The following is a 15,913-nucleotide window of genomic DNA, read 5'->3' as shown; positions in this document are numbered from 1 at the left end:
ACAAAGGAAGTTTGATTGTCCCCTCCCCCCTTGCCCCCCAACGAAAAAAACCCCAGTCCCTCGAGTCCAATAGTGAAAACGCCTCACTCGTAGAGGCACAGAGGTCATTTGATTCGTGAACAAGTGGTGTGTCTCCATAAATAGCATCGGATATGATGAGTAATTGTGAACCCTAGTGTTCTTTGTCCATAGGATAAACAAATGAGAGAAATAATAGATCCTACTGTGGCTTGGAAGGAGTCCCATAGATACGGAATCACTAATGCCCTAAAGCATTAAATAAGTGGTGCTGCAGTCTTTTAAAGAATGAATAAAACAAAAATTTATAATGCCAGGTTGGATACCCAGGTCTGCGTTTCCGGGCTGCGAGCAAAAGACAAAAAAAAAAAAAACCCAAAAAGTAAATAAAGTACTTGTGATCCCGCTTTTGGCCAGCAAGCCGGGTGTCAGCTTCCACATTTTGTAGGAGAGGCAAACTCTGCCTAGTGAGTAACAAAAACTCAGAGCATGTCCGCTCAGGAGCGCGCCTTAGCAGGCTGAATTAAATAATTAGGGTGCTGGCAGTGTTGCCATGAAGTCGGAGGCTAATTCGGGAGTCTGAAAAATATGTTGTTTATCCGCATACCAGACCCTAAGTTTGGCAGGATATTGGAGAGCAAATTTAATATGCCGTTGGAAAAGCTGAGAACATACTGGGGAGAAACCCTTGCGAAGCTCAGACACCCGCACCGAGTAATCCTGAAAAATACGGATTGTATGTTTCTCATGGAGGAGATTGGAGTTGCGTCTGTATGCCCGCCATATTTCAGTCTTGTGCGCAAAACTGAGTATCTTGGCAATAACCAGACGTGGCCTGGATGCTTCGGGTCTCCTTGCCCCCAATCTGTGTGCTCTTTCCACCTTAAAAACACCCTTAAGGTCTGGCAAATCCAGTGCCTCCGGAAGCCACTGTTCCAGTAGCCTCCCTAGGCTTCTTTCTTCCAGTTCTTCTGGGAAGCCTAAGAATCTTAAATTAGCCCGCCTCTCCCTGTTTTCTAGGTCGTCCACCTTTTCCAGGAGTTGGTTAATTAATTTCCCCTGCTTTTCAGTTTTAGTTTCAGCCCGAAGGGCTTCATCTTCCAGGACAGATATTCTCCCTTCAACATGATCAATGCGGGGTGCTAACTCAGCGAGTGCAGTCTGAACTTCCCCCAATTGCGTTTTCACCCCCTCTAGCTTTTCATCAAGGGCTGCTTTAATTACTCTCTCGATTGCAGGCAAAGAGAGCCCCGGATTCGGGGATTCCCCGCCGGGTTCGCTCGCGGTGGCCATTTTGGAATCGGGGCCGCGCGGTTTTTCTCTTTCTTTTTTCCCTGCTCTTGCTGCCATCTGAGGTGGGGTTTTGTTCATAAAGCGAATTATGGACATGCAGACTTACAGTTCTCCTATTTTTGGCGCTTTAGGGGTCTCAATTGCGAAACGGATTCGCGCCGATGGAGCACAGGCACTCGGAGCTCCGGGTTTCCCTGCCGCCCAGGCTCACCACATCACGTGACCTCCCTATAATATAGTTTAGATGTACTTGTCTCATCAATTGACGCAATAGATAACACCTCAACCAAATACTTTTTAAGCAATTCCATGGCAGATATCAATCTGGTTTCAGGAAAATTCAATAACCTAAGATTTCGAATACGATTTTGATTTTCCAGATTTTCCATCTGTCTGTGAATTACTATCCCATCCTTTATAAAGGAACTATTTATATCCTTAAGTGCTTCTATCTGGGTAGACATATTTTTATTTTGTTCTTCTAATTGTATCAAAGGATTATGTCTCTCCATTACATTTTTTAATTCACAGGTAGTGATTCTATTTTGCTCAATTGAATTAACCATTATTTTCTGTAAATTATCTAGAGCCTTCCATACATCCCGTAAGGGAATATTCTGGGGAGCTATGGACTCCGTGGCCGTTTCTTGCAGACCCGGGCCCAAATTGCACCCCTACAATATCTACATTTGCAATTACATTAGATAATTCAGTATTAACTTCCACCGACTCAGTTAGTCCAGGAAAACTTATCTGGGTTATAGGATTAGGCTCTCCCATATTTAGTTGAGACAACTGCTGTGGCCCTTGAGCTTCTGGGGATCCTGAAGAGAAAGATATATCTGGAATTATTCTTTGGGTAGCTTGACTTACCCCTCTTGCGACATGCGAGTTTATCGGTCCCCTCACAGGCAACCCTAGAGAGGAAGTCCAAACTTTCACTTTTCTCTTCCTGCCCATAAAGATTTAATAAAAGAAACCAGGAACATTTTTCAGGAGGGGTGGGGGCCGTAGCCGCCTCGATTTTAAAGATGCAAAAGTCCGTCCCCCAGCGATGACCTCACGGGGGCGGAGCTACAGGCAGGTTCGCGTTGTTGCTCTGACTCCGGCCCCGGAGGGGTAGGAGCCCCGAACTCAGTCCCGGCCAATTTCATTTGAGAATGTATTAGACCAATCAGCTAATGGGTCTGGGGTGTTGGCTGGCTGCAGTCCAGCACGTAGTCAGAGTCCTTTGCATTCTGTATCTAACACTGGTATACAGGAATACAGCACTAAGAGGTGTCAGAAAGACAGTGCATACCTAAAGTCTCTCCTGCAATACCTCCGATTCCACGCCGTAGCCGCCTCGATTTTAAAGATGCAAAAGTCCGTCCCCCAGCGATGACCTCACGGGGGCAGAGCTACAGGCAGGTTCACGTTGTTGCTCTGACTCCAGCCCCGGAGGGGTAGGAGCCCCGAACTCAGTCCCGGCCAAAACCCTCTCTCGACGAGGGGTCTCTCCTGCAATACCTCCGATTCCACGCCGTAGCCACCTCGATTTTAAAGATGCAAAAGTCCGTCCCCCAACGATGAGCTCATGGGGCGGAGCTACAGGCAGGTTCGCGTTGTTGCTCTGACTCCGGCTCCAGAGGGGTAGGAGCCCCGAACTCAGTCCCAGCCAAAACCCTCTCTCGTCGAGGGGTCTCTCCTGCAATACCTCCCGCGGTGCATGTTTTTAGCCAACTCAACTCTTATCTCCTTGTCTTCACTGGCTCCGCCTGTTACCCCTACTCATGCATGCTTAGAAATAATTGACACTTTGTATAATAAATTTGTATTCTAGCATCCTTACTCGGTTACATATTATCGCACATCTGCCTTCCAGGCATTAGTCAACAAAATTCTGTAATCAAAACCCCCAAATTGTTGGAGACATTTTTAAAGATAAAATGTTTTTCTGCATTACAGATCAGAAGCAGGTCACGTGGAAGTCTTGTTCAAGTTAGCATAGAAACAAGAAATAATGGCAGAAAAGGACCAAAATGATCCATCCAGTCTGCCCAGCAAACTTATGACAGTATCTGCTGCACTGTGCAGGATACCCCCATGCTTATCATTTTACAGATCGTAAAAGTCAGGGCCCTTGGATGCTGTTTGAATCCAATTTCCTGTAACCATTGCTGTGAAAGCAGAGAGTAATGTTGGAGTTACATCAAAACTATCAAGGCTTAATTATTAAGGGTAGCAACTGCCACACCAGCAAGTTACCCCCAGTTACCCCCATGCACTCTTTTCTTTATTTCCATCCTCTGGCCTTTAGGGACCCACAGTGCTTATCCCATGTCCCTTTGAATTCCCTGACTGCTTTCGTCTTCACCACCTCATCCGGAAGGGCACTCCCGGTATTCACTACTGTGGATGCTGTGAAGAAATATTTCCTGACATTGGTTCCGAGTCGTCCTCCCTGGAGTTTCATTTCATGAACCCTAGTTCTATTGATTTATTTCCAACAGAAAATATTTGATGTTTATATATCATTAATCATTAACCAAACACAAACCATTTTGAATTATTGTGGACAACAATGGATCTTCAATTTAAATAGCATGCAACCGAATGGACTTAATGCTGCTATTGAATGGTATTCGGTATTGTAATTCTAATATCCATGGCAACTGATGACACCGTTGTTCCATTTTAAATGTGGCATTTCTCCATTGGCTAGCTACCTCTTTAAAAAATGGCGCTAGTGCGGCCCCTCCGGTAGAGGAAACAAATTACCGGTGCAGAACATGCCGCTGCTGTTCCAATACGTTAGTACCTGAGTGTGTAAGTGTGAATTCTATTTTCCAATTTGCGCTATTTTTTTTCACATAATATTTGCATTTACAGATACAAACACCGTCCGTGTCAGGCTGACACCATCTAAGCCTCTCCGACTAAGAGTTCAGGCAGTTCCTCCGCTGATTTCCAAGCTAATAAGCTAAGTTTCTTTCAAGAACTTCTTGTCATTATATTGTCATGTCTCAGAAATGCAATGAAATAGAACATGACACAAATGAAATAGAATATGACAAAACTTTTATCACATAAAGCATGAAAAAATATCAATCATAAGACCAATGATTATACCTAATGGTGTACATAATATCTTAGCCAATAAGCATTCATTAGTATGCCGTTCTATGAGGTCTTTTTGAATGAACAAAAAATTCTGTATTTCACAGTGTAATCTGAGCATATTTTCTGGGTTTCTAGCTATCTAATATGTTGTACACATCATTAAAACCTTTCAGGTATCGGAAGGTCTGTATCATATCTCCCCTGCACCTCCTCTCTTCCAGGATATACATATTCATATCCTTCAGTCTATCCTCATAGGTTTTCCAATACTGACCCCACACCATTTTGGTCGCCCTTCTCTGGACCGCCTCCATCCTGTCTTTGTCCCTTTTGAGATAAGGGCACCAGTACTGAATGCAATACTCCAGGTGAGGCCTCACCAAGGACCTGTACAAGGGCATCACCACCTCCTATTTCTTACAGGTTATTCCTCTTTCTATGCAGCCCAGCATTCTTCTGGTTTTAGCCATCACCTTGACATATTGCTTCACTACCTTCAGATTGCCAGATACTACCATCCCAAGATCCTTCTCTCAGTCCAAGAACATCAGTCTTTCACCCCCCATCACATACAGCTCTTTTGGATTGCTGCACCCCAGATGCATGACTCTGCACTTCCCAGTTGCCAAATCTTTGACCACTCTTCAAGTTTTCTTAAATTGCTTTTTATTCTCTCTACTGGTTCAGACGTGTCCACTCTGTTGCAGATCTTAGTACCATCAGAAAATAGACACACTTTGCCTTTTATCTCTTCCACCAGGTCACTCTCAAAGATATTGTACAGAATCAGTCTCAAAACTGATCCCTGTGGCACTCCACTTAACACCATTCTTTCTTCAGAGTAGGTTCCATTAACCATTACATGCTGTCTCCTGTCAGATTTATTTATTTATTTATTTGGCACTTTTATATACCGATATTCTTGTAACAAGTTACAAATCACCTCGGTTTAATTCAAACAATAATCTTTGCACAAGGATGCATTACATTGAACAGGGAGATCAAGACTTGGAGCCAACAAACGGGGATAAACAATTAGATAACTTGGTAAGAGTATTACAGCTGAAGAACATTTGATGGTATATCAGTCCTAACCAGTTTGCAATCCATGCTACTACCTTGGCACCCACTCCCAAGCTTTTCATTTTGTTCCCGAATTGTGTATGTGGGACCGTATCAAACGTTTTACTAAAATCCAAGTAAATCACATCGAGCACTCTTCCCTTATCCAATTCTCTAGTCACCCAATCAAAAAAATCAGATTTGTCTGACAGGATCTTCCCCTGGTGAATCCATGTTGCCTCGGGTTGGGCAACTCACCAGATTGTAGACAGTTCACTCTCCTTTCCTTCAGCAGAGTCTCCATTAATTTTCCCACCACCGAGGTGAGGCTAACCAGCCTGTAGTTTCCATCCTCCTTTCTGCTCCCACTCCAAGATTGGGACCACCACCACCTGGTTTGGCATTAAAGCTGCATCTCTTGAGTGTGTCCTGTCTCAAGCATCAGTCAACTTACAGATCCTGGCAGGTCTGTCTGTGTTAATGGCTGAGCCACCACCGAAGCTTTGCTCACAAAAGCCACAGGCAACACAAGGCAGCAAGGTAAGATGTTTCTCCAGGGACTTGGCCCAGCTGGCATTTCAGTGAGGAAAGGAGTTAACCCTGCACTGCCAGGAGCAGGTTTGAGACCTTGGAGTTCAGGATGCACAGGCACCCAAAGGTCGTAGTCATTCACTCCATGGGTTTGCATGTGGTCAACAGACCCCAGCTGTTCCATGGTACAGGTCTTGTGGATGTGAGTCTGTGTGAGAGTATGTGTGCATGTGAGTTTGTGTGTGTCTTTGAGAATATGTGTATGTGAGCGCCTGTGTCTTGTATGTGAGTCCGTATGAGAGCTTGTGTCATATATAGGCTCTCGCAGGAACACACACACGTGTTTGTGAGGGAGAGACAGCCTGAGGCCATAGGCATGTATATGAGAGAGGGTGTATGTGAGAGAATGAATGTGTTAGAGTGTGTGTGTGTGAGAGAGAGAGAGAGAGAGAGAAGATAAAGTTTGTGCAACTCTACTCCCCCAATCCACAACAATCTCAGGGTGACTGGAAATCAAAAGATCCCAAATATGATGAGCAGGAGATTTTGTAATCTTTATTAGTTTTAATTATTGGGTGTAATTTAATGTTTCTGCTGTTTTGAAATATTGTATTGGTGTTTGAGAAATATTATTGCATGTTCGTGGGCTGTTTTGACATATTTATTACTTGAATGCCAAGAAGTGCAGAGTCATGCATCTGGAATGCAGTAATCCAAAAGAGATGTATGTGATAGGGGGTGAAAGACTGATATGCACGGACCAAGAGAGAGAGATCTTGGGGTGATAGGGGCTGGGAATCTGAAGACAGTGAAGCAATGTGACAAAGCAATAGCTAAAGCCAGAAGAATGCTGGGCTGCACAGAGAAAAAGGGAGGTGGTGATGCCCTTGTACAGGTCCTTGGTGAGGCCTCACCTGGAGTACTGTGTCCAGTTCTGGAGACCGTATCTGAAAAGGGACAGAGACAGGATGGAGGCGGTCCAGAGAAGGGCGACCAAAATGGTGTGGGAGTCTATATGAGAAGACTTCTGAGGAGAGGCTGCTTCTACGGCTAAGTTCATAAAGCAAAGCGCATCATTGCTGACTGATACATGGGGGTAACCTGCAGGGCGCGGCAGATACTCCCATGGGAAGCTCGCTGGGCAGACGGGTTGCTCCTTTTCTGCTCTCAGTTCTATGTTTATGTTTTATATCTATTGATTTGATTGCTTGATGCATAATTTAATTGTGTGTGCGCCTGTAGAGAGAGTGGGGGGGGGGGGATTTGCAGAGGCTCACCTAGAGGATTTGGCACCTGGGGCGGATACTTCTTTGGCAAACACCCCCCCCCACCCTAATATAATTTTAAATTTCCTAAACATCCATAAAATGTTTGAAAACAGCAGACACATCAAATAACACCCAATAATTACAACTAATAAGGATTTTAAAAATCTCCCGCTCTTCATATCTGTCATCCTAAGATTGTTGTAACTGGGGGCACACACACACACACACACACACAGGCTTCCTCTATGTCTCTCATATGCTAACACACTCACATGCTTCCTCACTCTCTCACACACACACACACACACACACACGCTTCCTCTATGTCTCTCACATGCTAATACACTCACATGCTTCCTTCCTCACTCTCTCTCACACACACACACACACACACACTTCCTCTATGTCTCTCACATGCTAACACACTCACATGCTTCCTCACTCTCTCTCACACACACATGCAGACATAAACTGAACTGGAACCCACAAGCCAGATTCTGTATGCAGTGCAACAATGGAAAAAGCAGAAAATCACTGTTCCTCAAAACAATACAATCAAGAAATATAAATCATAAGAATAGTAAAACCATACTAAAATATATACATTTCAAAACAGCTGATGAATATTCAATAATTAGAAGCTCCTGTACAAATTTTTTTAAATTTCCTAAACATCAATAAAATATTTCAAAACAGACACATCAAATAACATCCAATAATTAAAACTAATAAGGATTTTAAAAATCTCCCGCTCTCCATACCTGTCACCGTGAGATTGTCGTGAACTGGGGGTACACACCCACATAATGAGACACAAACGAAATATGCTCCCTCTCTCTCTCTCTCTCACACATACAAGCTTGGTGAGAGACAGAGGGAGCTTGAGTGTGTGAATGTGTGTGTGTGTGTGCGAAAGAGACAGACACACGTTTCCTCCGTCTCTCTCTCACACATACACGCTTCCTGTCTCACCCATGCGCACACACACATGCTTACTCTCTCTCACCCCATCCCCACCCCGCACACAGGCACCCTCTCATACACACACACACACTCTCATACACTGGCACAGGGACAGTCTCTCCCTTCTTCGGCTGCCGGCAGCACCACAGGGCCTCTTCTGCCGCCGGCTCTGTTCGTCTGCCGCCGTGCCGGCTCCAGGAAGTGCTGGCAGTGCCGCTGGCCTCTGCCACTGCAGCTCCTTGCTTTTGCTGGCGGGGTTCCCCCCCACCCACCTCGTCACTGTTCCGCAGCAATGGCACCCAGGGCAGACCGCCCTCCCCCCCTTAGCACACCTCTGGGCATTTGTGCAAGGCTGTTAGGTTTGCCTAGGGTAATAAATACCCATCCCTTGACCATGTGTTCCAGGACAGAGAGGGGGGGGGGGGCAGCGGGTGTCAGTTTTTTAAAATATTGATTGCCTGAGAGAACTGGGCGCTTTTTTTTTTTATGGGTCCAGGACAGAGACTGAAGGAATAGGGGTAGGGTGGGGTGAGAGACAGCAATCGGACAACAAAGACACTAGCGCTGGCCCTACCCTCAGGGGTTCTAGTAATTGTCCATTCTCCTCCATTAACAAGGCTCTTCCCCTCCTTTACTGCTCCTGGGGCTCACTCACCAGGCTGCTGGGCACAAGAAAGAGAGAGAGAGGAACGGTAAGGCTGAGCTTCACAGGCCCTCTTCAGCCTAACCACGTGCACCCCCGTTCACCCCACACTGGTGCCAGCAGGAAAGGAGCAGCCGCAACCAATCTCAGGCCCTGCTGCAGAGCTTCACAAAGCCCCAAGGCTTTTATATTCTGAGCTGTGCAGGCCATTGCAGGCACGCCCAAGCTACAAGCCTTGGAAAGTCCTCTTATTGCCTCTCTGTTAAAGGTTTTAGAATGCAGTATCCTATTATATTACCAGTCATATAGCTTTACACTCCCTGAATGAACCCCTGCTAGGGCAGAGGTGCCCAGTGCCTAACACCTGTACCACTCTTCACCTCAAATCGGCTTCCTTGTGAGCGTAAAGTACGAATTCACCTTTTCCACACAAAACCAGCACTGCACATCACCTCCCACCCTATCTTGAAGGATTTCTGCTTCCAGGTTAATAGTGGGGTTTCAGCCACTGTACCCACATGAATGTGCCAAATCAGTTCATTCCTTGAGTAAATACTAAGCCTCCATGGCTGGCATCTGCCCAACTGCACAGGGGTCAGCAGTAACTTTAAGCTGGCCTAAGCCCTCCTGGACTTAAGAGATCATTTTCCTAGTTGCTACCGTCTGTGCCCAGGACAAAATTTGGCAGGGATTTAAGTGCCACACAAGAGGACATTTAGCTGTTATACCCCAGGAGCTTGCAATGGGCTCCCAACTGGGACACTAATTATCTGAGGTGCCGGTGCCTTTGCTTCTGGTTAGTTAGAACATAAGAAATTGTCAGACTGGTCCAACAAGTCCAGCATCCTGTTTCCAAACAGTGGCTAATCCAGGCTACAAGTACCTGGCAAGTACCCAAACACTAATAGATCCCATTCTACTGATGCCAGTAATAGCAGTGGCCATTCCCTAAGTAAACTTGATTAACAGTAGTTAATGGACGTCTCCTTCAAGAACTTATCCAATCCATTTTTAAACACAGCTACACTAACTGCACTAACCACATCCTCTGGCAACAAATTCCGGAGCTTAATTGTGCGTTGAGTGAAAACAATTCTCAGATTAGTCTTAAACGTGCTACCTGCTAACTTCATGGACTGCCCTAGTCCTTCTATTATCCGAAAGAGTAAATAACGATTCACATTTACCTTTTCTAGACCTCTCACGATTTTAAAGACCTCTATCATATCCCCCCTCAGCCGTCTCTTCTCCAAGCTGAACAGTCCTAACCTCTTTAGCCTTTCCTCATAGGTGAGCTGTTCCATTCCCTTTATCATATTGGTCGTCCTTCTCTGTACCTTCTCCATCGCAATTAATCTTTTTTGAGATGCAGCAACCAGAATTGTACACAGTGCTCAAGGTGCGGTCTCACCATGGAGCGATACAACGTCATTATGACATTTTCCGTTTTATTAACCATTCCCCTCCTAATAATTCTTGCTTTTTTTGACTGCTGCAGCACACTGAACCAACAATTTCAATGTGTTATCCACTATGATGCCTAGATCTTTTTCCTGGGTGGTAGCTCCTAATATGGAACCTAACATCGTAACACTACATCATGGGTTATTTTTCCCTATATGCATCACCTTGCACTTGTCCACATTAAATTTCATCTGCCATTTGGATGCCCAATCTTCCAGTCTTGCAAGGTCCTCCTGTAATGTATCACAATCCGCTTGTGATTTAACTACTCTGAATAATTTTGTATCATCTGCAAATTTGATAACCTCACTCGTCATATTCCTTTCCAGATCAATATTGAAAAGCACCGGTCCAAGTACAGATCCCTGAAGCACTCCACTGTTTACCCTTTTCCACTGAGAAAATTGACCATTTAATCCTACTCTCTGTTTCCTGTCTTTTAACCAGTTTGTAATCCACAAAAGGACATCGCCTCCTATCCCATGACTTTTTAGTTTCCTTAGAAGCCTCTCATGAGGGACTTTGTCAAATGCCTTCTGATAATCCAAGTACACTACATCTACCAGTTCACCTTTATCCACATGTTTATTAACCCCTTCAAAAAAAAAAAAGAAGCAGATTTGTTAGGCAAGACTTCCCTTGGGTAAATCCATGCTGTGTTCCATTAAACCATGTCTTTCTATATGTTCTGTGATTTTGATCTTTAGCTTCCACTGTTTTTCCCGACACTGAAGTCAGGCTCACTGGCTATTGTTTCCTGGATCACCCCTGGAGCCCTTTTTAAGTATTTGGAGTTACATTGGCCACCTTCCAGTCTTCAGATACAACGGATGATTTTTATGATAGGTTACAAATTACTAGTAATAGACCTGAAATTTCATTTTTCAGTTCCTTCAGAACCCTGAGGTGCATCCCATCTGGTCCAGGTGATTTGCTACTCTTTATCTTGTCAATCTGGCCTACTACATCTTCCAGGTGTCAGTGATTTGGTTCAGTTCATCTGAATCATCACCCTTGAAAACCATCTCTGGAACCGGTATCTCCCCAACATCCTCATTAGGTATGGATTGAGTTAACAGCTGCAGCTATTTGGAAGGTTAAGGGTCTGTTTTTTAAACTTATGCTAAGATGGAGGGGACAGAGAACGTTGGGCAGGGGTTGCTGATTGTATTTTTGTTGTATTCAAAATGTCTTGTGAGCACTTTGATGCATATGGAAATTGCAGGATACGGAGAAGAATAAACAATGTAGGCAGGTGAGTGCCTTCATAGTTTTACCTGCAGTACACGGTCCTGCTGCCTGGGACTGGAAAGTTTTAATACTTGCAGCCTGCTCCAGGCACTAAACAGGAAACAAACATCACCTGCAGGTTTGATAGTGCCAGCAGCCCTCAGGGCCAAGCAGAAAGTCAAACCGGCAGGTTGTAAGCAAGATCTTTTTATTGGAGTTACTCAATACTTGTGCCTGACTCTGGGGGCTCTACTTCTTTCAGTAGCTGGAATTATTCGTTCTGAGGCCAAGAAAACCCCATAGACCTTCCATTCCTGCATAAAACGGACTCCCCAAACTGTTCTGGTGACCCCCACTCAGCTAGATGGCTTCACAATAACCCCCCCTCCCCTCCCATGCATGTGTGAGAGAACGAGGGTGTGCACTGGAGACCTGCGGTGTAGGCGGCAGCCATGTGGAAAACGAGAAAGCTCCTTATCTCTCGAGTACAGTCCTCGCCCAGCGCTATTAGGAAGAACAAAGCAGAGCTCCACCATCAGACGCCAGACTCAGAGCTGACATGGCAGTGCACGGCTCTGGCACCATCGTCACCCCAGGAAACTTTATTTTTACATGGATGCCCAGCCTGCTACCTCTCGTCTGTGTTTGTGGAGGGACAGTACTTCAGATATTTTCTGCTTGTGCCAAGCAGGCTCTCCCCTCCCCCCCTCCCTCTCCCCCTGGTTCTCCAGCTGTCGGGGGGGGGGGGGGGCTGCATAATGTCACTCAGTGGCAAACCTCCAACCCACAGCCAAAGCTCACAGCAACCCTCTCCACCCGCAGGGAGTCCTTTACGTTGCCCTGACCACATCAGAAGCTCTATAGAGAAGGGACTGTCTGTGAGGTGCATCTGTACAGCGCTGGGTACATCTTGCAGCGCTAAAGGAATTGGTTTCACCCTTTTGGGAGTTAAGCAACTTCCTCGGAGACCGTGGCGTTAATTCTTGTGTGGAGAAGGGAGGGCGTGGGGGGGAGCCAGTTCTCTGGTAGAGGAGGAGGGGGGTGAGGGTCCTAGGATGGAGACGGGAGGGGGACTGACATATGGTCTGTGTGCATGGATTGCCCATTTGCTATTGGTAACCTGGCAGCCTGGCAGCCAGGGCTTCAATTAATAGGAGCAGGGGGTAGGTGAAGAAGGGAACTGAGCGGAATTCTGTATATTATGTTTGGCATCACAGGTAACACTGTGCTGCCAAAAAAAGTGATCTGCCTCTTGAATTGGTGGAATAGGTTAGGCTATTGTTACATTTTTAATTTTGACTGTCTGATACGGCTCACCCTTTTGATGAATATGCCTATTGTAATTCACTCTGAGCTGAAAGGATGAGTGTGCAATCAAGTGTAATTATATAACTAAATATAAAAAATAAGAGCAACCAGAGGCTAGACCAGGGCTGCCAGGAACTGCAGGGCTCGTTTCACGAGCTGCTCAATACATGTCAGATACTGTGAGCCACCACTCCCTCCCATATAGAAATGTGACGACAGAGAGAGAGAGACCACGTGCCCTATCCAGTCTGCCCATCCACACAGCTGCTCAGCTCCACAGTCCCTCCCTCTCCCTCAGAGAGCCCCTTGGGTTTATCCCATGCCTTCTTTCATTCAGAAACTGTCGTGGTCTCTACCACATCCACGGGGAGGCTGCTCCATGCATCCCCCGCCCTTTCTGTAAAGAAATATTTCCTAAGACTACTCCTGAGTCTACCCCCTTTCACCTTCATCCCATGACCCTTCATTCTAGAGCCTTCCCTTCTGTGCATGGAAACCTTTGAGCTATTTGAATATCTCTATTCTATCTCCTTTTTTTCTCTTTTCCTCCAGGGTGTGCGTTTATTTCTTTAAGTCTCTCCTCATAGGCTTTAGCACGAAAACCACTGCCCATTTCAGTAGCCTCCCTCTGGCCTGACTCCATCCTGTTTATATCCTTATGAAGGTGCGGTCTCCAGCATTGGTCAGTCACAGTAGGGACCTGTCCAGGGGGCAGTATCACCTCCCTTTTCCTGCTGACCATTCCTTTCTCTATGCAGTGAAACACCTTTCTGGCTTTCGCTGTTGCTTTATCCATTTGTTTGACTACTTTGAGATCATCAGATACAATCCCCCCCAGATCCAGCTGGTTTTGTGCATAGAAAACTTTCACCCTCTATACCTTGTTTTTTGTTTTTGCAACCAAGATACATAACTGTGCATTTTTCAGCTTTAAATCTTAGCTTCCAGATCTTAAACCATTCCTCAAGCTTTCCAATATCATTCTTCGTGTTTTCTGGTATCATTAGCAAAATGTTAAACCTTTCCCGATAATCCCCATTGCTTTATCTCCGTTAAGTTTGGGTAGCTCCTCTCCAACATCCTTTTCTGATAATTGACTGAGCTTCACCTCCCTTCTAAACCTTTTTGTGTTCATTTTATGTGGTCCTGCTACGGGTCCTTTCGCGGTGAACGCCGAACAAATATTTTTGTTAAGCAATTTCACTTTTTCCTCTGCAGCCTCTGCATATTCCTCCCCCTTTGCAAAGCCACTTTTGCACTTCCTTCTATCATTAGGAAATCTAAAAAAAAAAAAAATCTCCCTTTTTTTTTTTTTATTGTGTTTGCTGTTTTTTCTTCCATTCGAATGGTCCCATTCCTGACTACTTTCCCAGCCTCTCTTAGCTTTTCCAGATCTTGTTTCCTATCTCCCTCTTTCTGCACGCTCATCCTTTCTCCCTTGCCTTTTATTGTACTTATTGGGTATTCAGCTCAGGCCCTTTCATCGGTAGCTGGAGGCGAGTTGCATGCAGGTACGGTAAGGAGTTTTTTAAAGCCACTTCTTTAGAAAACCATAGCGGCCTCTTTTTCCTCTTCCCTTTATTTACTTTCCTGGCAAAAACTGCCTTTCCAATTTTGCCCACTGCTCTTCTTCTCCCCCTCCTAGATTTTTCCCATGCAGGTCATGATTGCCCTGTCCTACAGTTTCCTGAAGTCTGGGAGCCTCGCCCTTGAATGAACCTTCACCTCCTGCCCTCTGACACTGAAGCACACCATCTGGTGATCACTGGATCCCAGATACTCAGCCCCCGGGGCATGGGAAACGCTGTCCCCGTTCACGGGCTCTTTCGACAGCAGGACACCGTGTCCTCATACGCGTCTTTCCTCATACTTCAAACCCACACCTCTGCAAACCTGCCCTGTCCTTATTTCCTCATTCACCGCAGACGTGGGGGAGCAGCCCATGAGCAGGCTGCAGGCACATTTCAGCCAGGATGGCCCAAACAGCCCCCCTGCAGAATGAGACCAGGAGTCCTGGCTCTCCCCCGAGCGTAGGTTCTAGCAAGGGACCTCTTGTTCACAGGTCGTGAAGCTCTGCCCAGGATTCAGCCTCCACACACTCCCTAAAAGCCAGCCCGGAGTAAGCTTTGGAGAGTGGTGACGGGACAGTCGCTGTTACAGGAGTGCCGCAACCCTAAGGCTCTGCCAGTGTCAACCCAAACCCGGTCCCAGGGCAAAGCCTGCAGCGATCAAAGCTCCGGTACCAGAACTGCAGGAGACTCCTTCCCAGCCACCCTGCAAATACAGCCCCCATCATCCAGAGCCCTGAGAAGCAGCACCCCAACATCCCAGGGAGCTCTGCCCTTCAGCAGAGCCCCCAGGAGCCTCCCCCATCATCCAGAGCCCTGAGAAGCACCACCCCAACATCCCAGGGAGCTCTGCCCTCCCCCATGGAGCCCGGTGGGGTGCAAGGGGTTCTGGTACCGGATCGGTTGTCCCAGTCCACGCCGGACCGGGAGTAGTCCGGGGAGCTGCCCGGGGTTCTGGGTCACCGGCCGGCGCCGAGAACAGACTCCCCGGAGCTCCCTTACCCATGTTGCGCGAGTCCTGACGAGATCGGAAGCGTCCCCAAGAAGCAAAGCCGAGAGAAAACTTTGCTCCCAGCCCGCAGGGGCTTTATAGAGCGAGGGAGGGAAGGAGAGGAGGGGCCGCGAGGGGAGGGGAGGAGCCGGGCACTGCTGCTTCCCTCCCTCCTGCAAGCCGGCGCAGCGCCAGGCCCCGCTGCGGGGAGCCTCTGCCTTGCCCTCTCTGCCTCTTTAGGGCTGGGCTCGGAGCGCCCTCTGCTGGAGGGGCTCCACTTTTCTTGCTTCTGGTTTTTTCACGTAAATATTGACAAATCATAAGAAGAAACCACATCCATTTCCACCCATGGGCCGAGGATCCGCAAATATCTGAAACCAGCACAGTTTACATTTTGGACACCCCTCCCCCCCCCCCCCCCCCCCCCCCCCCCCCATTAATAACCAGTTAGCCCAGGTTTGGACGCGAGTTT

General features: G+C 46.6%; 1 protein-coding gene across 3 annotated transcripts in view; it reads right to left on the bottom strand.

Annotated features, from left to right (window-relative positions):
- Nucleotides 1-15,539, bottom strand: part of SELENBP1 (selenium binding protein 1) — a 32,444-nt gene extending 16,905 nt beyond the window's left edge. Inside the window, exon 1 of one of the 3 annotated variants that reach the window (XM_029580730.1) lies at nucleotides 15,453-15,539. In XM_029580730.1, coding sequence (XP_029436590.1) covers nucleotides 15,453-15,456 — 4 coding nt within the window. In that variant the 5' untranslated portion in view covers nucleotides 15,457-15,539. Of the gene's footprint in view, nucleotides 1-8,811; nucleotides 8,832-15,345; nucleotides 15,367-15,452 lie in introns of those variants that run through there. The other 2 variants (XM_029580731.1, XM_029580732.1) reach the window with 2 other exon arrangements.
- Nucleotides 15,540-15,913: the final 374 nt, after the last annotated feature.

The sequence above is a fragment of the Rhinatrema bivittatum genome, chromosome 16 (assembly GCF_901001135.1).
Source record: "Rhinatrema bivittatum chromosome 16, aRhiBiv1.1, whole genome shotgun sequence".
Classification (NCBI taxonomy): Eukaryota; Metazoa; Chordata; class Amphibia; order Gymnophiona; family Rhinatrematidae; genus Rhinatrema; species Rhinatrema bivittatum.
This window is presented reverse-complemented; position numbering and strand designations above follow the sequence as displayed.